Raw genomic sequence first — 24069 nt, forward strand, 5'->3', positions numbered from 1 at the left:
TAAAAATAATGCATTTTATAGCGGAAATATAGTGTTCTTATAATTTATTTTATTTATTTATTTATTTATTTATTTATTTTTTTTTTCTTTTTTGGTTAAACTATAAACACGCACACGCACAAACATATAATCACTTTATTTATATTTATTTTATGGAAATACCTTTAGGAAGTTGACTTATACGCAAGGTGAACCCATAATATACTTTTAGAAAGATACTCGAGACACATTACGATAGTGGTAATACGTATTATTTTAAATACGATATCATTTATTAAGACTGTTGCGCTAAGCATTGCCGCCTACGTGATTTATGATTCATTCTCATTTTCTTCGTTCGTTTCTTTCTCCTTTTTTTTTTTTTTTTTTGATAATATAATGGAGCAGTAACAACGATGAATTGAAGAGGCTTGCGGCAATTGCAAAAGGCTCTAGTCAACGCTCGAAGTAAATTATGAATATATCTAGTGCACAATCGGAGTAAATGCCATTTTTCCATTTTATAATTCCATTCTTAAAACGTATAAAATGGAAATTAAAATTAAAACTGTTTAAATAAGATTTCATTCAATCTACTTCCCATAAATTTCAAAGCAAATTTATATAGTTAATCAATATTGACCGTAGGTGACATTTTTTGTACAATATTTTCAATCAATGCCTATACAATTACTTCAAACATTTTATACTTTATAATATTTGTTTTTATGATAATATATAATAATTTTATTGATAAATAAAGAAGAATGATATATGTATGTATAATCATTTACATAATATATTAACATATTGAATAGCATATTATAGAAAATTTTCTCATAAAGTTAATTTAATAAATCATAAATATCATACGAAAAATGTCATACGCTATATTAAATATCTTCCTTGGACATAATTTTAAATCATTGAAAAGTACTAGATTCAGTACGCATTAAAAAAACAAGACAGAGTATATCAGACATGAAAATTCTCATTTTGACGCAAAATTATATATTTTTAGCGAAGCTTTATATAAATTTTTTAAATAAATAATCATTCCAGTATCGAGCATCATTGGATTCTTTAAGAATGCATTAATTTTGTCATTTATGAAGTTTTGAAGATATTACAAAATATTTAACTTATATTCAATTATTAAATATAAATTCTAAAATTACACAAATATTTTAAATTTTACTTTTCGAACGTTTATATTTCAAAATGAATTTTTTTTTTATTTGGATTGTATCTTTTGTTTTAAATTAAACAGCTTTAATTTGAATTATAATTATTTAATAAATTGCCTCAATATATTAAAACATTTCATTTGTAATTACTTATTCGCTAACTTTATTATTAGGTACATTTATTCTTTAGTAGGAAAATATGTAGTACAAATATTTAAAATAACTATATAACAATTATATAAAAATTGTAGGGAATTAAAAAACTAGCATAATTGTATAACGAAAGATTTTTATTATCTTTTATTCATTGTCAATATTATAAGCAATTTTTTTTTGTACAACAATCAATTTTCTATATATAAATAATATATCCTTATTACAATTACTTCAATCACGACGAATTGATCTCAATGACAAATTTTGAAATATGTTAATTTTCTTTCGACTTCTTCTCACCGGGTGGTACAGGTGTCTAAATAAAAAATAATTATATACATTTTAATATTAAAGAGATATGAGAATAATAATAGAAAACCCAATATATACGTAAGACTGTTTATAATTAACAAAAGGTTTGTTACACAATTGTATTATTTAATCATAATGAAAATTTTTCGGCTTACTTGTGAGCAAATAATTTTGAAACTATTTTGGTAGTTAATATAATGTAAATTCTACTTAGTTACTTATGCATTGAAGAATGTATAAAATAAAAAAATATTTATTAAATACAAGAGAAATTAAAAATATTTAAAATTGTTCATACCGCTGCAAAATCATCGTACACTTTCTTAATTTTATGAACTAACAAGCCAAGCGAAGAATTGTTAAACGTATCTGATACTCTGGAGAAATTTAGATTTTTTAAATCTAACAATGTCATGCCTGCGTTATTATTCTCTTCGGATTTAACTATAAAATATAAAATATCAAATCTTTTATTAGTTTTGAAACTTGTTATTTATTTGTAATTAATATGAAGTTGTGGAGCATATATAACTGTTGTAAAAAATTGAATATAATTGTCTAGAGCAAATATGCTTATTTAATATTTGTAATATGAATATAAAGCAATTTTTATACAAAAAAGAGCATATAAAACTCTTTTTAAAAAAAAATCATACCTCCTCGTACGAAATTATATCCAACAGTGACATAATATTTTATAAATTTGCACCCATTTTCAAATTTATTTGGGTAACAAATTGATCCAACAACAAGTGCACCAGTGCTAGAAAATACTAATTTTTTTAATTTTCCACCTCTTAAACCTAATATTAATCCGCTTAAACCACCAACCCCGACTGCACCAATACGAGGTAATGTATTTGACTCATCTTTCAAATAATTAAAAGTTTCTGTAATAAAATATAATTTATAAAAATTAGTAATCTAAATTGTAATTATGTAAAATTCTGTAGGGTAAAATAATTGGATTATCATTCTTATACCTTTGGTGTGCGCGTAACCAACATCAATTGTATTTGAAATTGTGTTTTTGTATGTTGAGATCACTTTTAATTTATCTTGTATCGACCTTCGTAAAATTCCAACATTTTCTTCTAACCGACTTGGCTCTTCGTTTTCTATTGTAACACTGAAAAAATATTTGATATGTTTAATGAAATTAATGAAACTCAACTTTCTAAAAGTATAATAATAAATATTCAGATTGGAATTTAAAAAATATTCTACATTCGTCTGCTATAAAGATATTAAAAATTACATATATTTGTAAATATATACTATTCAAGATAAAACTGAATATTGATACATAATATATATATATATATATATGTGTGTGTGTGTGTGTGTGTAAGCGCGCGCGTGTGTGTTTTTTTACATGGAATAACATTTTTCGTATTAAAAATAAAAATGCAAATTAAATTATAATATAAATATCTTTGATCAATAATAAAACAATATTTATTTTTGGTGTTATAAATTATATATTAATAAACATATATTGATTATATAAATTACTTGAACTTTACCGTCGTGGTGCAGGTCTGTAATAAGGGCTTAATTTGGAATGTTCACTATCATTTGCATTAGCATTATTAACATCTGAAACGGACAATTTTTCTTCAGATTTTGCCAAGGGTACTGCTGCACACAGGCCGCTAGGCATCAAAAATTTCTTGAATAACTTAAAAAAAAAATAAATCCAATATGACTCTTAACATATACGATTGTAATATGGGAAAATTCTAAATTGAAATAATTTAGATTTAGGCTTCTCGCAAAATTTACATTTATAAATAAATGTACGATTCAAAAATAGATGAAATGCACTAATTCGTTACGAGGTTAAAATTACCTTAATTCTATTCATTATTTATTGTTAAATACTATAGGCGTTCGACTAGTTATTTTTTAAATACACCAAAATTTAATATTTCTTAAAGAAAATTAAAAAATTTTCATTTCAACACTTCTATGTATACTTTTTCAGGTGAGTTAACCGTATAAACTATCAACCTCCAAATCATAGAACCAAAAATTAGAATCGCCAACTTCTGAATGTTACAATATCGAATATTTGCGCATAATGGAATGAATGTGAAAAAAAAAAAAAAAAATTTAAATAATCGTCCATGTAAATATATACTTATAATTTTCAATATGTAATTCATTCAGATTATGATTTACATGATTAATCGTTAAAACTTAAAAAATCTTATTCTTAAATAATACTCTTGTATTAATTAAAACACATAATTACTATTTTTAAAATTTCGAACTCTTCTAAAAATTTCCTTTATGTTACATTGAAAACAAAGAAAGAGCATCGATTACTTACCAAATATAAGACAAAACTTCAGCTGATCAATAGTAAAAATAAATATAACAAATTATATGAATATTATCTTTATTATCTAAAATTATATTTTTAATTTCGATATTTTATACGCGAAAACATACATTTATCCCAATTCTACCAATTTCTACTAAGACACCAGGTTGATATGTGTCACAGCGATGAACTGGTTCTCTGCATGTAATATCCTTGCCGAATAAATTGCCAATTGTTGCATCTAAAATTTTATGAACTAAATTACTCATAATTTTTAAACAATTTCAAGAACTAAAAATATTTTCTCATCTAATGAATGGCCTATGTCAAAATTATTTATTGAAATTAATCATTTACTCGGAAATTTAAATAAAAAAATGCAAATTTACTCGAAGCTATATTCATTAAATGTTATATATAACTATAGGCATTCATTTCATAAGAAATATAAATTAAAAATAACTCAAGTTCATTAACAAGACGTAAGAAAAGCTTTTAACTTTTATTATACAAAATTCATTAATGTAGAAAAAGGTTTATTCTTAATCTACAGACAATTTGAAAATGAAACATTACTAAAAAATCTTTCATGATTTTATAATTATTGTCATAAATAAATCATTGCTAACACTGTACACTTACATAATACAAATTTTATGGTTTCTTTTCAGCACTATTCAAGATTCAAGGTAACAAAATAATCCTATACATAGTTTGTTTAAATTTTTATATCATTAGCATCATAAATAGAATTTTTCATTATTAGTGCTTGGCTCTTGTAAACTACTAGAATGTTAAGTGGACAAATAAATACAAATACTAAGATATTATTAAGAATTAAACAGACTAAAAATATTGAACAACCAAATCTATATATTAAAATGTCAAAATCATAATTTTGTATAAATCTAAAAAAGAATATTAATATGCTAATGATATCGCAGCTCTCCTTTCTATACACAAGGACAGTATGTTATAATTATTTTATCAGGTTGCAAAACAATTATTTGTAAAATAAGAATATATATCTTTTTGTTTAATAGATCGATAAAGGATATCTATTATTTCAATGCTAAATTCATATTCAACCTATTTATTTCTTTTTTTCTTCTTTTTTTTTATAACTAAGGTTAAATTCTTAATTTAATATGAACACAGATCATAAAATATTGCATGTAATAAATTATAATTACCTAAAGTTAACTACAATACTATTCACGTTTTTATTACATAATAAATATATGAAGTGGCACATTGAGAAGTATAATCAATAGCTACTTCATTTTTAAGAATTAATTTACCACGAATTGATTCAGTTTTTATATCCAAATATTTGTACAAATTTGTGAATTTTCTAAAACAATTGATAATATATAATAGAATTTTCTATAATAAATTGCTTTAACTAAAATTTGTAATTATTAATATTACAAAATTTTTCAATAAACACTTGTTAAAAAGTATTGTATAAAATTACTTTTACAAATGCACTTTGTAAACATAAACTTTTGAATGACATTGAAGATATAGAGAGTGCAAGTACTTCAAAATTAATTGAGCGTGTCAGTTAGAAATGACTTTTTGTAAGCCTCTGAATAAAATACTAAAGCCATTGAACACATAACTTATACACAATATTTAGGTCTACTATTATATAAATCGCCTTATTACTTAATATTATTATGTTTTCATTAACATAAAAATGTACAATAATAGATCATCAATGGTCCATATAAAATCAGTCTACTGTTTTTTAAAGTATGACTGTAACACAATTACGAAATATAAATTTTTACGCCGTCGATGTTGGAGCTGTTACTGTTTCTTCGTGCTGAATTTTTTTACGATAAGAGTCCAATGTAATTTGTATTGTCTTATCGGAATATCTACAATTTTCTGCACCACAAGTACATGTGAAAGACTTGCATTTTATTATCCAAAATTTTTCACCATAATCAAATCTGGAAAAAAACAAAATTGTAAAATAATTTATATTAAATACTTATCTGATATTCATATAATGAAACATCTTTACCACATACCCCAACTCTTCATCTGCATCGATATTCCTATTAGCAAAAAATGCTATTCGAGGAAAATGAAGATCTTGATGTTCGATAAAAACTCTTACTGGTAATAAATTCGGAGCACAAGAATGATTAATAAAACGAGCTAAATTGCCATAACGTCTAGCGTCGATACAATAAGTTTCTCCATCCTAAACAATTATAAAAATATAATGCACTATCTATTATATTCTTTTCTTATACTAAAGACGTATTTTGAAATGCTTACTCTATTATCTAAGTCAAAAAGGTAAGAATCATCCTCTCTGTGATCCGCTTCGGAGTCTGATATAATTTCACCAACGTATTCACAGACATACGTACCCTTTAAAATATGTCTAAGAGTTCTTAAGCCCCAGCCCTTTCCTAATGTTCTAAAAAGTTGAAACCGTTGTGTCAAACCATGTTGTACTACACGATTATTACATGTTATCTTATTACAGTCGCATGCTGGATTACATTCAAACAACATTGGTGGGTCTAGAAATAATGATAATTACATTAACACATTTATAATTACGTATTTATAAATAATATAATTATCCATTTATGAATACCAGCATAATTAAATTCAGACACAAGTTTTCCTTCATCATCGTACCAACATCGTAAACTTATATTACCACAAAGGCATTTATCTGAGCTACAATTGTCTTCACAGCGACAAGATTGTAATGATGTTATTGTTCGATCAACATTTATCGTACTTGTAAAACAATTTTCTGTAACATACACAAAATCCGTTGGCTTATCTTCCGAATCGAAACCATTTACACATTGAACGGGATTTGTTTCCTTTCCTCGAGATATGTCACTAAAACAATTCAATCGCAATAAATATTTATTTTCCATTACATTTTAACTTTCTTCAGATATATATATATATATATATATATATACATTCATATGATTTATTAAAGTCCTTACTTTGTTAATATTTTTACGGTTCTTTCTAGCATTTGATCAGATTGCTGATTTACTTTAAAGTTTAATTGAAGTGCATTCATTGTATCTCCATTTCCAGCACAGCAATCTATAGCTGTTTCTCCTATTACATTTACTTCTCCAACTTTGGCACCCCTTGATAATAATAAAATACTAACATTATATTGATCTTGACGTGATGCTATATGTCTGTAAAATTTAATTGTAATCTTTCATTAAACAAATATATTTCAATGCGGAAATGATTTTTTGTTACGTAATAGATTTATTACAGTGGTGTATCACCGTGAACATTCACCGCATTAACATCACAACCTATATTTAAAAGTAGTTCTGTTATTTCAGAACTACCACTAAAAGCACTCCAATGAAGTGCTATGTTTTGCTCAGCGTCCCTTATGAGTGGATCACATTTGTTCTCGATCAAATATTGAGCTACGTCAGCATGACAAAATTCACATGCCCAGATCAAACTTGTCCATCCGCCATCGTCTACTGAATCTGTTGTATTAAAAGAACAAATATTTTACTTATAGTGAAAAATTATGTTTGTACGTAAAAATATATAAAACTGTTCCTAATTACCTACTAATGTTCTAGGTACTTTACATTCATTTAAAATAATTTTACAAACATCAAGATGACCAAATTTTGCAGCCATATGCAAAGCTGTCATACCGTCTTCACCCTTTAAGGTCACATCAGCGCCAATTCTCATCAAATATCTAACAATGTTAGTTCTACCATTAGTCGCGGCTAACATTAAAGGAGACAATTGATTTCTATCTAAAATATCCAGTTGAGCACCTGCTTGTACAAGCACATGAACACAACCTAAATAGCCTTTATCAGCAGCTATATGTAGACCAGTTTTATGCGCTTGTTCACGAAATGTATGATTAGCATTAAAACCACATGCTGTGTAAATTGAAAAAATAAACAATTACAATAATAGTCAAAAGTAATGACGGTCATAAGTTAATGATAATTTTAAGGATATTTACTTTAATAAAATATCAATAATTAGCTTTTTTTATATAGATTTTAGTTTAAATGTTCTTTGTTTAATAAATTCTGTTTAAAATTTTATAAACTTATTTCTATGTGATACCAAGCCATATAATAAATATTGAATTTTTATTTTCATTTTAATGTTAATATTAAGTATATATAGAATATTATAAGAATAAGATGTCAAAATTACCTAAAATATTTACTAATTTTTGTAAATCACCATTCTTCACTGCATTATATAAACTAATATTGGTGTAACGCTCCAATTTATCTGTATTTGAAGTAGTTTGTTTAGGAATATTAATTATGTCTGGACTGATAAGTGGTTCGATATATTTTTTTTTAACAGGCTGCTGTTCAGCTAATTTTGCATTATCACCTGTTCCTGGTAAGCTTATCTTGGCTGATATTTCTTTTGAAAATTGCTTGCGCGGCGAGACATAAACAGGTTTGCGTTTCCCAGTCATAGTGATAACAACATCAAATGAAAGGCCATAGCTACCACAATGTGGACACAGTGGTTTTTTGTTATAATATATCTCACAATCACGATGATATTGATGACCATTGGAACAATGTACAAATTTACCCTGAGAACAAAATAATCCGCAGGTTGGACAACAATTGTGCCTAATTAATCTTTCTTTGTGCATCCGACATAATATGATGAAGGGAATTTGTGTACTAGGTCGTCGCATAGCTACATCATCATGATCAACTTCATTGCAACAACCAATTATTCGATTATCAACGGAATCTAAGGCTGTACAATACAATGGTGCTTCAGCACTTGTAATTGTTACAAATAACTGAGATGGTACTTCACACAAACATTGCATAGATTCTAGTTTCTAAATAAAAAAATATTTTTTGACTGTATTTATAAGTTGTATGTTATATACTTGCATTTTTGGAATAATTAATTTGAACTTAATCGTCGTAATTTTAATCATTATTATTTTTTAATTCTTTTATTTAATTCTACGATACCATACTTTTTTATAATTTAGATTCACATACATTAAACTAATCAGAAATTTGGTAGGTCTATTCTAAAAATATCAAAAATACTTACCTTACAAGTAACTTTATCATTACGTATTTTACTTAAAATTGCTGTTGATTCAGGCTTAGATGCCTGTCCTTCAGCTGTACTAGGACTAGGAGTCATATTTCTGCGAGTTCTTTTCAAAGGTATTGGACTTTCTACAATAAATAGGATATTAATCAAATATTATCAGAATATAATTAATTTACTAAAATTATTTTATATGTACCTTCTATAATGACATCTTTAGAAGCATTTTCTACTTCAGTTTCAGGAGTCAAGCCTTCTGGAAGTAAAAGAAAAATCTAATAATGTATTTCTTATGTGCAAGGTGATATTTTCAAAGTAAATTATCAGCAAGTAAAAATATATTTTTATATATTAAAAGTCCTTATTAAATATACATAAATTATAATAAAACCATTTACTTTTTACTTCCTATTTTTTATTTCAAGGATTTATAAAGAGTTGATAATTAATTCTTGCAAAATATAATGATTTACCTTCGAAAACTCCTCCTTTCGCTATTTTTCTAGCAGTGCCAGTGCTTCTAAGACGACCCTTTTCTCTTTTTGATTTCATTGCAATAGGCTTTAGAAACGATTCGTCAACATTTTTCATAAACGTTTCATCTTTAATAGTAGTCTCACTATTAATTGGTTCGCTAAATTTTGGCTGAATAATTTCACAACTTTTGATTATTGGTGTTAATTTAGGCATTCCCTCATATTTATTTGACTTTCGAGAATCGTCTATATTTATGCAGTTAATATCATTAGCTAATGTAATATTTTTTGATGGATCTAAAGGACTTAATTTAGGTAGACTATCTTTTTTATCAGGAACAAATTTTGAAGGATCCAAGGGGTTTAATTTAGGTAAAGTATCTTTTTTATTTGAAATTACTTTTGAAGGATCTAAGGGATTTAATTTAGGTAATGTATCTTTTTTGTCTGCAATCAGCTTCTTAGGTCTCCCAGGTCTACTATATTTTCTTTTAGTGTTCTCTACCGTATAGTTAGATTTTTCTTTCCTTGCCATTGCACTTTCCAAGACTGTACTCTTTAATGATTCTTTTGACAATCGTCTTGCAGATCTTTTTAATCCTGCTTCATCGCTAAAACAGTAGGTATAAAACATTTATATTTATAAGACATTAATTTAATTATAAAATGATTTTTCAATTTTATAATTAAATAGTAGCTGTTAATTTTATTAAATAATAAATAAATGCAATAAAACCTTAATTCTCTTAAACGTTTCTGTCTATTTCGCTTGGTACTGGTTACTATTGTTTCCGGTTCTTCGGGAAGTTTATTATTCGGTTGTACATTATCATTTTTTGAATATTTATGAACCAAATCTGACCTTGGCTTATTATTTTCTTGAGATGAGACATTTGGTTGCAAATCAGTTTCTTCTGTATTCTGTCGAACGTTGTCCTCTTTATTTGCAATTAACAAATTACTGTCATTTTCAACCTTCTGCTTTTTACATGTTATAGTATCTGATTTACTTATTTCGTCACAAATTTCATCAATCTTTACAGACACTCCACTAATTTGATCACATTTAACAAGTTCATCTGGCACTAAAGATAAATTTGATGCACAACTAGAAATCTTAGTTTTTTTCCCATGATCAGTATTTTCATCAATAGTTCTAAATGTCAATACAATTCTAGGAATATTGTTATCTTTTTTGTTAATTGCTTCTTGCTTGGGTACTTCATCTGTAACTGTTTTTTCAGATTTTTTTTCAGGAATATTTTCTTTAATAATTTTAATTTCTTCATCAAGATGATTTGAACAATTAAGTACTTTTGTGGACTTTGTACTCCCTTCTGAAGTTTTGACCTGAGGCTTTTCTTGTTTACGTAGTGTTAGCTCAGATTTATTGATTTTCTTTCCAGAGTCTCCACTTTTTTTTGAATTTGCTTTGTTGAATTCATTAGTCATACCTTCAAGAATCTTTTGAATATTCAATTCATCTTTGGCTAAAATGTCTTCATCTTCAGTATCTTCCTTTTGAGATTCTGTTATTGTACTAGTTTCCATACCCTCTGACTCAGACATGATTTTTAATTTATTAAAATTACTATTATTCAACTGCTTTCAAGAACCTGTAAGTATTAAAAATCACACGTTTTTCCTCTGTTCATTATCAATACTCAAATTCAATTGTATAAATATTTAGATTCGTTTATTTAAAAAAAAAAATTTTTTTTTAAATATATATATATATATATATATATATCTTTCTTCAAATTTATTAACATCATCTCCAATTGTACATATCAAATATAATAGTAATTTGAGCGTACTGTTTAAGACAATAATTTAACATTTCAATGTATTAAGATCTTTTAATTGTGATATATCTATAAAAAGATATTGAACTAGGTTAAGGAGTATTTACAATTAAAGCTTTTCATTATTATATTGAAACCCTATTATATTATGAAAATAAGTTTCAATTTTGTTATTGTGAAAAAATGTCTCTACAAATACAACTGGATTGCACTTCTTAATCCATTTTCATAAAATTGATATGCAGGAAGTATTTATATCTATTTTTAAATATCTATTTTTTTTTTGTACTATTACCTTTGAGTTAAAAATGAATAGAGTTTATTGAGATGTAAAATAACGTTTGTAAATGTACCTATATTATTAATTTTAATTAATAGACACAAAAAGAAAACGAAATGATGTAATTATCTGTGATAGTTGATACCTATCTAAAGCAATAGTGGGAAAAAAAAAACCTTTAAATGATCTACACCACTCTCATAAGTGTGTAAATATCTATACATAGAGAAATAATTTCAATTACCCAAATCATTATCATGTTCGGACGAATTATAGCCAAAATCAATGATAAAATGATAATGAAAGCACCCCTTCCAGCAACTTCCGATTTCCAGCTTTGGTCTTCAGAATCTTTAACTAACTTAACTCAAGGCACGGCCAGAAGATATACAAGTACCGGGACAAAAAAATCGAGGTTAAGGCTGAAAGCGCTCGGCTAAGTTACCGTCTTCGAAGAAATTTCAACCGATGCCGGCTGTTCTAGGTATCAACAACATATAACAACCTAAGCGATTTTCACTAAAACTGTCCTACGCTTGTGTAAACTCCACCACGACTGGAGGCCATATTGATTACTCCCGCGATTCGCTAACGCATAGATACGCTGAAATGGACTTTTGGGCCGGGCCGATCCGTCTTACAGTTCAACTCCAAACTTCCTCCGAAGGCCGCGTGCACAGGGAATGAGCTTTCATAACAATCATACTCACCCGATTTACTTAGGCTTGCATCGCTCTATGTATAATACCTCCATGTAAAATGCAATTTCCGGTACTAAAAACTCCCTTAGTTCATTATGATTCGCATGTCCTTTCTTCGGAAAATGAAGGTGGATTGCTTCGATTGTGGGTTGTAGAGTATCAGCCCTGCACGATTTAGACTTATTTCGTAGTTCTCCAACTCTATTACACTCGCTATGAGGAAAATATAGCCGCTCGAAGTGTGCGCAATCCAAGTTACTCGCGTGCTTTGGCCGCGTCGTTGAAATACTCAACGATTAAGTATAAACGTAGACGCAAACGCAATATCGCTAAAACAACGTAAATTCCTCGATTAGCCTTTATATATGCTATGGGATTGGAATGGAAATGATTTTAAAACAGAGCACGATTAATGCTTATGTAAAAACTACTCTTTTATCTTTCACCTTATTCAACGATGTTCTCCTGACCTTTTAATTGAAACCTATTTACTTTTTGTTCGGACAAAACGTCGTCTAAAATCGCCATGCGTTTGTTTTATCTTTACGGTTATAATTAATTGTTATCGGGGCATTTGGTAGTTTAGACGATATGACCGCTTACATCCCACAAGCTCTTGTATAAACTTACACGATGTGATCACTAACTTAATTCTTGCTTGCATGATAGAAGGGCTTGAACATTATAATAAAATTTCAATGTGCTTACCTGCAACAGAGTGTGTGTGTGTGTGTGTGCGTGCGTGTGTATGTACACAATATTCACACACGCTCGCACTTAACTTAAGCAATTTTAAAAATAACGAAAATAGAAATAATATTTAAATGCCATAGGCTATTTTAATATATATGCATATATATATATATATATATATATATATATATATATATGCGTGTGTACGTGTGCGTGCGTACGCGCGTGTGTTCCTGTGTACGCGCGCGCGTGTATGCATTAATAGTATATTAAATTGCAAAAATAATAACATATTTGTACAAGAATTTATGAAAGAAAATCAATTGACAAGTGAACGGAAATTAATTATCGAATACTGATTGTATTATGTAAGAACTTAAGATCGCGTAAACTGAAAATTTTTTTCTAATTTAATTCAATTTCTATTTAATTTTATTAACGCAGTTTCTACGATTTTCAGATAAAATATTAACAAGCCCCTAAGGCCAATATAACAAACGAAACAGCTAAAGCATACAATTTATCCGAAATTTCATATGTGATTTTGGTGATATTTATAGCACGATCATTGATATTGTAATTGTATATCACGTAAAATGTAAATTAATCGGAATGTATATTTTTAAGACCACTTTCGCAATTCAATTATGATATAAAGCATCTAATAATTGTATTGATTTTTCTCTCGTTTTACATATTTCTTTAATTTAAAGATGGCCAAACCAATTTTGAGCAACTTATTTCAAGCAATGAGGGAAGATAAAATCAGTTTTTACGACCGATTTCGTAAATTTTTATGAGAATCCATATACTTACTACACAGCCTTATTATTAAAAAGTGATTAAAGAGTAAGGTTAAGTATATTTAATTATATGGTTTTTTAAAATTTTTTAAAGTATTTATGCTTATCATTTTACAGTTAACTATTTAAAACATTTAGCTAATAGAGCTTTAAAGAAAATTATGACATAATAATTTATTATCGACGTTTAAATATAAAATTCAATATTAAGATTATGATTAATCTAATAGCATAATTTTATTTAATTACATAACAAAGAAAAATAATAATTATATCATAGACAATAAAAATTGTATTTACATTAAATAACTAAAAGATTTACATAATGAGCCACTAGCACCATGATATACTCAACAAAACGCATTGGCATTTGTTTTAGCTTAATTAATCAATAACGAATGAAATTTATTCTTTCGTGAATAAACGGCATATATATAAGCTTATAAAAGTACCACATATTATGCAATTTTATTACGCGTATAATTTTACTTTAAAGGATATTCGATTTTACCAAGTCGAATTATTTACATGTCAAAATATACTAAATTATTTATAGCATATTAAAACGTTAGTTTATCACTAAAATACAAATAAGTGTAGATATTATAAAAAGTCACATAAGTATTCATTGTATTAGTCCAAATGAAACAAATATCATATTTAGATTTGTATAAATATAAGTTTATTTACATTGCAACAGATACTCTTATTGATGTAATAAGAGTAAGGTATATGTGTAGACTGATTATAGTTAATGTATGAATATTACACAATTAAAAATAATAATTACAACATTTTAGCCCTGAGTACGCCTCTTAATATTGAAATATAGTACAACATAGACAAAATTTTTTTATTAGCATTCGAATGTAAACCAATACGTTCCTCAAAGACGCCAATCACTTTATGTTTATATTTTAATAATATTAACAATTTACCATTATACAATGATTTACATTCGATTTGTTTGTTCTTTTTTTTTCATCATTGCACAATAAAAACTTACATGCTAATATGAGATGCATCTTGTGCAAAATCGCCCCTAATTACTGAACGTGATGTCAAAGCACAAACGGCGCTCTTTATCTTCAATAGTTCCAACATTCCTTTGACAAAATTTTATTGTTGAAATGAAAACAATAGATAGAAAATCGAAGAAACTAAATGAAAGTCTGCAAGATCGTACATTATCTTAATCTTCGACTATTTAAATTACAGCAGATCAATTGGCTAAATATTTTTCAATCATAATAATCTAAAAATCCTAGTGTTCGATTACGACACTAATTCAGTTTCTCGTTAAAATGCACAAAATTTGTTTAATTATTTTAAAAAGCATTTATTATTTTGATTAAAAATAAAAATTGCTTGCACATGAAACACATTAATACATTGCAATCAATATATGTACAAAATTAATATTAATAATATTTAATATTTTATTACATAGTATATAATATTAAATTACTACATACTTTAAAGCAGCTGTAACAATTATTTTTTTATTTATTGTAAATAAAATTTCAATTTTATTTGAAAAGTGAAAATCTATTTTCGAATTCTAAAATTTACAAATAATAGTTGTGCGAAAATGATATATATATATATATATATATGTATTTATTTATTTTTTAACGAGGTTCGATGAAACTTGATCGAAACGGCATTAACTAAAGGCGTTCCAAAAAATAATTGGAAAAACTCTTACCACGTGTAGAATGATTATAAGTCAGGAATTCTGCCTGACTTTGGTCTTCGATCGATTAGAGCGTTCAGAAAAAAAAGAATGATGCGAAACTTTGATTATTAACGGAGAATTAAATGAAAGTGTCGAGCGCTAATAAATGGATGTAATGCAGGAAAATGATAATTTACAATAAAAAATCATATCCAATCAAATAAAAGGTAGAAGAATTAAAGGTGCTAAATGAAAAAATATAGTAAACCTTGAAGAAATATTAACATGTTTTCCAGATATAACTCCTCCCATATACTTAGCAAGATCATTCTAAAATAACTATCTTTTATTAATTATTTAATTAAAATGGAGTCTAACCCTGCATTAATATTTATTTTACATGATAAAAAATATAACATCTATGTGAACATATTAAAAAAGCAACAATTATGAAATTGTTCGCTTTGAACTATTAGTCGCCTTCATATATATCTTTCACATAATTTATGAGAAACAATAAGATACTCTACACAAATTAAAATTAAATTTAAAATTGAAATACTTGCATATGCTGAGACAGTATGAGCAATATTTCAATAGAATTCCGAATTCTCCTGCTTTAACATCTTGACGGAATTTGGAAATATATTTATTTCAAATTTATTTATAAAATAGACATAATTCTATATGTGTCACTTACTTTTAGACTATCATCAATGATTTTATTGTTAATCGCTTCATTTTCATTATTTGTAATCAGTTATATTTTCCCCCTCATTTTATCCCCTCTCGTTCTTTCTTAGCGATCTTCCCTTCCCACTTTTCTATTTTCCGTGAACGCCCTTATTGATCGAAGGCCAAGATCGATTAAACTTCGTAACTTGTCCCATTCCGTGCGTAGCGTCGGTCCTTCTTCGTCTATTCTTGTGTCGCCGATTTCCTCTAGCAAACATCGCATCAACAAGGTTGACGTACTGTATTACAATGCGTATATGCATATACACACGCATGCATACATACACGCACACATATGGCTGTGTTGCACATGAGCGAATGTACACATGCGCGTACGCTGTCTTACGTACTCGTGTACATCCTCACACGTCGAACAGATATTTAATAGTTACTATAGCAATCACGATAATTTGCAACCGATGATTTCAACAATTCAATTTGATATTTGTTTGGGAATTCTTCCAACTAAAAATACTCCCAGTTTAAAATCTCTCATCCCGAATACTATGTGCAGAAAGAACACAAAGGCGCGTAAATAATTAAGTAGGAACAGTTTACGCGCTCAATATGTGAATTCTTCCGTCTATAAGAAGAAAAAAAACTCCCTTGTCGTTATCTACGAAGAATTTCCATCATTACGCTACAATTAATGTTTATTTATTTAATCGTGTATTTTTAATGTTATTAACATAACAAGCGCAGTATAAAAGTTGAGCATCAAATTGAATTCAATTATTATAATTACACACTGACGATAAAAGTGAATCCACACAGAGTTGGTCGATGTAAAATGTTTTGACTCGTATTTCAGCCGCGGCAAAAGTCTTGTGCAAGTAAACGGATTATTCAAATATATTCTATCAAGGTTACTCGAGTGCATATAAAAACACTATATAATTCGTAGGCGGTCTTAGAAAAATGCTTGCTTCTCCCTTTCTCTTCAATTACGTGAGTGTCATTGCGAATTAGGCATCTCGTGAAAGTACCAAGTGGTCGTCATTACATCTTCCACGTTAAAGTACTTCGCACAGCGCGTAAGCCGCCTCCGGACTTCCCGATTACGCAGTCCTCCCAGCGGCTCTCTTCGGATCGCCATCTCCAAGCACTGGTTAACGTGGGTACAACGTCTGACCGCTGACTTTTCGCAAGAATCGCGATTGCATGCTCTTGGTCAGATATGGCACGGGTGAGAATAAAGACTGGATTGCGCCGGCAATGCCACTGTGTTATGGAGGCGGTGGTCGTCTCTGGGGCTCGGGCGTGTAGTGATGGAGCCGTGAGTACAGATGCTGAGGACTTCCGGGCACAGAGCTACTCTCGGATAGTCGACGGGGTGGTGGAACCGGCGGTGAGGGCGAGACGTACCTGCCAAGGAAACAGTCTATATCTCTGATTTGCCTCCTACCTGCTTGCTTACACCCCTATTACATATATATTTGATATTCTATTATACGATCATTTTCATGCGATACATAATGTCCTCCTAATTATAAAGGTTTTAAATAATATGCTATAATGTTATTGTGCTCGCCAATAGTAATTAAAACGGATTTATTAACAATATAATAGTGATTAATCGTCTTAATATTATTTTGGATAACTTTCAACTCTAATGGCAATGGCAGTAATAACAAAAACAACTAATATTGTAATTTTTAATTAGAATTTCATTTGTACGATGCATTACATTATATAAAATTCACTTTGCAATAAAGAAATAAATGTATAAATAAATAAACAATTAATATAATAGCAGGACTTTTTCTTACAAAAGCATATACCTACTTTTTGCAATAACAACATAATGATTCGCAATTTTTATGTTCGCAATGTCTTATGGTACAACTTCCAGGAGATAATTGTATTATCATGAAAATGGCATTGAATTTCAAATAATCACATTCGTGAAAATAATATATTTCAATAGTGGAAAAGTAATTTGTTAATATAAAATTATTACTCAATTCAAATTACATATTTTTAACATTATAAATTGATAATAATTAATTCAAATAAAATGTATCTATTATACAAACTAAAAAGCAAGCATTGATTTATCATTAACATTGTACTGTTATTTAATCAAAATTATTTTATATTTTAAATAATCTTTAAAAATATATCGATTCATTTGATGCATTTAAGCGTATGTTTTTAATCTAATAAATTATTCGGCTAAAATTCAAACAATCGATTTATGCAAATAATATTCTCAATTAATATATTTCATAACAAAGATATAATTTATAATGTCTTTCCTTTTACTGTGACGTTAGTTTTAGATAAACAAAAGAAAATTTGATTGCTCGATTATATTAATAAACATAATTAAATCATGGTTTGCTAATTAAAAACTAAATAATATTTTAATAACACTACATAACGTATATTAAATATGAAATAATATATTTTTTTAATAATAAGCATCAAATTAAAATAAAATTAATTGAAAATCAAAACAAATAAATTACAAATTTAATATGAATCGAAATACTTGTATATAACATTTTAAAATATTAGTGGACAGAGATAAAATAAATTGATGAATGAATTTTTACCAAAAATTTAATTAAATTAGGCTTTATATTATTTATATAATTTGCAGATACAAAACGAATGAAGTAGCATTACGATAATTGATTGAGTTAAATATATATTTAAGCAATGATTAAAAATCTTCTAATAATGAGTATGTTAAATATATGCAAATATTTACATACAATGGCAAATTATTTATAAATTATTTGATCGATAAAATGTCTGCCAAATATTTTCTTAAACATAAGTTGAAACATGAGCATGTAATTTATAATTTACGTATAAATGCATTTATTGTATAATCAATTTTCATAACTTTAAAAATGTTATAATTATATAAGCAATTAAAATGCGATAACTATAATAAATAAATAATTACACAGGGCAATTTTATTAAATGTGGTATAGGATTTCATTACTTTTATATTAAAAAAAAACAACAACATATAAGCACTTCGTTCAATACAGGATAATATTTATTATAAATTAATTTATTCTAATATAAAATAAATAAATCAAATATTCTTACCTTCTAGGAAAAAAGGGAGAGGCCGGCTCTCCCAAATTTCTTCGCAAAAGAAGTGGCGATTCTCCTCGATTGAATCTTGGCGGAGGCTCCGGAGAGGGTTCACGATCACTGCCAAGTCTAAGTCTTACGTATGAGGTAAAACGTTTTTTTGCAGATTCTTTATTATTTAATAGTAGCTGCGGAACAGTAGAGGGGGGTTCTTGCTTTAATTGATGCGCGAAACGGGAAATAAGTAATTGAGGACTGGTTGAGTTATGTGATCCTTGTGGTGGAGGTTCAGAAGGAAACCTGTAATTCATACACGATGTTTGATGAATAAAATGTGAAGTATCTTAATGCTTCAATTAATACCGTAAAGCCTTGTATAACATTAAATCTCTAAGTTCTTCTTAATTACTATTTGTTTTGTTCAAACTCCTTCCAATCTCTGGCATAAATATCGAAATAAATATATTCTGTTTTAAATTTCTAATTTTAAAGTATCGTTTAATTTACAAAATTTGTTATTACTTAAAATGTTCATAGTTTCAAGTTGCAATCGATATCGGAGGGGTTATGTTGATTGCGCTACAACATAACCCCTAATAATACTCGCACGATAAAAAGATGCTCTACCAATTTATCCACGGTCACTGATTGTGTCAAGGTTGTCAAGATATTGCATCTATACCTGCGTAAAACAACCTGAGAATATTAGTTGCCACGGTTCTCCGAGTCGGTCAGTCTCGGGACCAATCATATTTGACTTCCTGGTGGCTTACCATCTCCTTGGCAACTACTGTTAATAGTAATCGAGCTATATATTCCCTACTCCGTCTACAACCTGATATTGTCCTTCTCCAATCACAATAACAGAATAAAATGCATATTTCGTAGAATCTGTGTATGTCATTTGCCGATGGACCTCCATCCCATCCGGAGCTGTTGTTCACTCTGGGAATGCAGATTGTCTGCCAGTTTAAGCCATGCGTAATGAAGATTTAGGTTTATTTGCTCTTTTAAATTTACCCGATTTCAAGATGGAGTTCTACAAGATGTCCATACAAGTATCAACAATAGCTGGAGATTATTTGAAGAAAAAATTAAATATCAAGTTAAAAATATTTTCTTGAAATGAACCTTTAAGAATAATTTATTCATCGTCTTAATATTATATTGAAAAAAAAATTTCTTCATTTGTTTCTTAATTCTTAATATAAAATCATATTACATTAATACATTTATTTACTTCATACATCTAATAATTTTTATTAATTATTTAATTCTAATAATTTTTTATTTACAACTTTTATTTACGATTGTAAGTAATTCAATACAAATATTAACTAATTGCTCCTATGAGAACAACGAGATCCCGTTTACATTTTCAACACGATACCTAATTAGTAACATCGTTGCTACATAAATAGATAGTTGGAATTTCATACTTGGCTCGACATTTGATAGATTTTTTCAATCTATCCTGGATGCCACGTGTACCACACCTTTTACTAATTTTCAGTTTCATTGTCACCTCCCGTATATCTTTATATTATACATAGATAATATTTAAAAGTTAAATGAAGGTTACTTAACTAAGTATATATATATATATATATATATATATATATATGTTAACTATCATAAATTTTCTCGACTGTTCGTAGATTCGTGTGATAAAGACTAAGTTTGCTTTTGTTAAATTACCGTTAGCATCGCAATGTAGAAATTAAATAAAGTCTTACATGTTTAAATGTTTTATATTCTCATTTTACAATCGGTGATATATCATGATAAATCAACTTGATTGTGATTACAAAAATTGTAAAAACACAACGACAACAAAAATATTTAAATGAATTAATTATTGGTATTTTATAAAAATAAAAACAATTTTCTCCTCCTTACGTTACGACATTACGTAATGCATTCCTTTACGAAGGATTCATGATAATCTTCAAACATTCCAGTAGTCAAGAGAAGGCACAAAGTATCTTGCCTTTTAAGCTATATCGTTAAACAATTCTTCCCAACTTTGATATTCGCTTACAACGAATAAATTTCATTTTATTGATCAAAATAAAAACTCAATTGCAATGCAATTTAAAGGAAGAAATGTATTCGTTAAAAAAATTTTTTTTGTATAGTATTTAAAAGAGCAAGAAAACCAAAACCATTATTTAGCAGTTAAAGCTTGGCTAATTTGAGAATCAAATTTCGAAAATAAACAACTAATTTTACATCGTAACAAAATAAACCAATATTATTCTCAAATTTCAGTTCTACGGTAACTGCTTTTTGTTTTAAATTTATTTTTCCTCGTTAAATCCTTCTACACGCAACTTTATAACGAGCTTAAAGTAGACATTTTATTATTGTTAAGCCTCGTTTTAATTTAATTTACTACAGTTGACAAGCTCGACACGTACTAATTGAAGATTTACCAAAATACAACGAGTAATAAGTTAAAGCTTATTCATCTTAGTACAATGAAATTTCAGTGACCTACACGAATACAGTAAAAACGTTTTTATGAAACCTGGCCTTAGACTCCTACCACACATATCAGTAAAAAGTTAGATACAGTAAAACAGTTAAAACGTTTTTATGAAACCTGGCCTTAGACTCCTACCACACATATTCGACAACGTCTAGCGAAATAATTTCTACCTTATTTCGTTTTAGTGGAAATTACTCACCCTTAGTAAGCAAATATCAGGAGAAATGCATGATTATATGTGTTATTAGTTGAATTAATTGAGATGAAAAGTTCATTATTGTATAGAATGTCTCGAAGGGGGAGGAGCATCATATTCGGGGACAATTGTAGCCGAAGTGACAAAATATTTCTACAACTCCGACAACCAATAAGCAGGCATATAGAAGTTAATATTGGCTCGTACCTTTTACGACTAACCATGGGACTGGCATAAGCATTTTGATCCTGGGCGTGAGGCACTCTTGAGATCTGCCCGAGGCGCTGCTGCACCAACGACGAGTACCTCTCGCTCGAACTTGGAAGTTGTATGACCGGGGGATCGACGTTCTCGCGCCTCCATGGGGAATAGTCTCTGGCGAAGGGGCTGAGTGACCTTGGGGTCATCTGCCAACGCTCCCTGCTGCCGTCTCTCTCCTCGAGGCGCCGGCTGCAGTATGGCGAGTAAGACCTTGTGGCCTCGGGATTCGCGAGGTTCGGACTGCCCCGGTAGGGCGAGTAGGGCCGGCCGTTAGCGCAGTCGTCGGGCTTGCAGCCGTTGCTCGTCTGGTGGCGATTGAGCTCATGTCTACAGGAGGGCGAGTACGGCCTGAGAATCATATCCCGGCGCCGAAATGCGTAAGGACTGTAGGGTACATAACCGACGCCGTTTTCCATTGCACTACGGCACGTCGTGCTCGTGTAGATGGGTTCTTTGGCGTTGCTTATGCTGCTGTGGTGATGCTGATGATTGTTGTTGTTGTTGTTGTTGTTGTTGTTGTTGTTATTGCTGCTGCTGCTGTTGCTGCTGCTGTGACTACTGCCGCTATTGCTGCTGTTGCTGCTGTTTCGCAGGTAAGTAGATATGTCGCTGCCGTTTACGTTACTTTGGCTCCGTAAATGTACCGTTTGCTTGAGGGATACGTGACCTGATGGTCGTTGTGACGTCCCTGGGAATCTGAAACTGATGCGATTCGCGATTTAAAGCGACTGTCGGAGATGTTGCAAATTCGAATCAAGCAATGCTGTGCTGTCAGGGCTAGACGACGATAAGAAAATCATTGTTTGCAAAATCAGATAAATATACTTTGAAATCTTAAAACCTTTTCCTCTTTTCTTTGTTTCTTCAATGTGACGTAAGGCATAAATTATATTTTCAAAATGCATGCAAAATTGTACAAAGTATTATACATACTACGATTCAACTTTGCTTTCAAGTTTGTAAATGCTTGGAAACGTTTTCCATCAGATATATGTCATGTACATTTATTAATGTCTTAGGAAATGTACAAGTCCTATTAATACTACAAGTTTATTTTAAAATCCGTACACGTAATAATATCAATGGAATTTTACCGAAACTTGTGAAATGTTGTTCTGTAATCATTATAATTCATTAATGAATTTTTTCTTCAAGATAAATTAAAATTTTAGTCGCGGTTTATTATTAAGTCTTAATTGATAATGTAATTAAATAGTAAAGGCTATATATGTATTGATTTTTAAAAGATTAACTTGCATCTTATTTTTCATTACAATTTTATCAATTTAACGTTACATTAATTATGCACAATCATACATAATTTACACAAGGCAGAATAACATTTACGACTTCAAAAATATAACGTAAGAAGTAAATTACAAATATTACGACATTGTATAAATTTGAAATATTAATACTTTTTCTTTAACGAAATAATAAAATAAAATAGTTATACATCTGCATGGATTTTAAATAGAAAATAATTAATCTTGGAATAACTTAAAATTCATGCTAAAGAAAAATCGGCAATGAAACGATAAGTAAAGCATAAAATATGTTCTAGCCCTGATAATTGGCATGAAGATTTTTGTTGTTTCGATGCTTCTGCTGAAAAGCAGAAAAATTAATGCTGAAACACTATTAGACATTAGTTGAAATCAAAGTATTAGCTTTAAAAATCATGCAAAACTGGAGAGTTTACGGTAAATTTGAAAAGATGCAAATATTATGACAAATAAACAAGAAATGAGCTTTCGTGCAGGGAATTGAAATAATAAAAAATAATATATATATATATATATATATATATATATATATATTTACACACA

At 28.6% G+C, this 24069-nt stretch overlaps 3 protein-coding genes across 7 annotated transcripts in view; all 3 read right to left on the reverse strand.

The window, feature by feature from the left end:
- Window positions 1–1573: 1573 nt before the first annotated feature.
- On the reverse strand, window positions 1574–3526 carry Mic26-27 (MICOS complex subunit 26/27). Its single transcript, XM_011507870.1, has 6 exons — window positions 3487–3526; window positions 3161–3315; window positions 2618–2763; window positions 2291–2524; window positions 1933–2078; window positions 1574–1638 (listed from the first exon to the last, which is right to left on the reverse strand). Exons 1-6 carry the CDS (start codon window positions 3499–3501, stop codon window positions 1597–1599), a joined length of 738 nt encoding a protein of 245 aa, XP_011506172.1. The 5' UTR covers window positions 3502–3526; the 3' UTR covers window positions 1574–1596.
- Window positions 3527–5426: 1900 nt separating this feature from the next.
- G9a (histone-lysine N-methyltransferase G9a) lies at window positions 5427–12354 on the reverse strand. Of its 5 annotated transcripts, none has more exons than XM_011507872.1 (13): window positions 12338–12354; window positions 10279–11158; window positions 9540–10153; window positions 9266–9319; window positions 9064–9194; window positions 8179–8839; window positions 7560–7892; window positions 7247–7475; window positions 6957–7163; window positions 6587–6843; window positions 6259–6509; window positions 6006–6181; window positions 5427–5924 (listed from the first exon to the last, which is right to left on the reverse strand). In XM_011507872.1, the coding sequence occupies exons 2-13, from the start codon at window positions 11109–11111 to the stop codon at window positions 5756–5758; spliced, it is 3915 nt and encodes a 1304-aa protein (XP_011506174.1). In that variant the 5' UTR covers window positions 11112–11158; window positions 12338–12354; the 3' UTR covers window positions 5427–5755. The 5 variants fall into 5 exon arrangements, with proteins under 5 accessions (XP_011506174.1, XP_011506177.1, XP_011506173.1 ...); XM_011507875.1 differs by having other exon boundaries at window positions 8179–8578; window positions 9266–9322; XM_011507871.1 differs by having other exon boundaries at window positions 9266–9322.
- Window positions 12355–17048: 4694 nt separating this feature from the next.
- The window catches only part of LOC105368763 (dual specificity mitogen-activated protein kinase kinase 7), a 10949-nt gene continuing 3928 nt past the window's right edge, over window positions 17049–24069 (reverse strand). Inside the window, exons 7-10 of the mRNA XM_011507876.1 lie at window positions 22861–22942; window positions 22187–22722; window positions 19305–19592; window positions 17049–17602 (exon numbers count right to left, since the gene is read on the reverse strand). Of these exons, the coding sequence (XP_011506178.1) occupies window positions 17464–17602; window positions 19305–19592; window positions 22187–22722; window positions 22861–22942 (1045 nt within the window). The 3' untranslated portion in view covers window positions 17049–17463. The remainder of the gene's footprint in view (window positions 17603–19304; window positions 19593–22186; window positions 22723–22860; window positions 22943–24069) is intronic.

The sequence above is a fragment of the Ceratosolen solmsi genome, unplaced genomic scaffold (assembly GCF_000503995.2).
Source record: "Ceratosolen solmsi marchali unplaced genomic scaffold, CerSol_1.0 scaffold1, whole genome shotgun sequence".
Classification (NCBI taxonomy): Eukaryota; Metazoa; Arthropoda; class Insecta; order Hymenoptera; family Agaonidae; genus Ceratosolen; species Ceratosolen solmsi.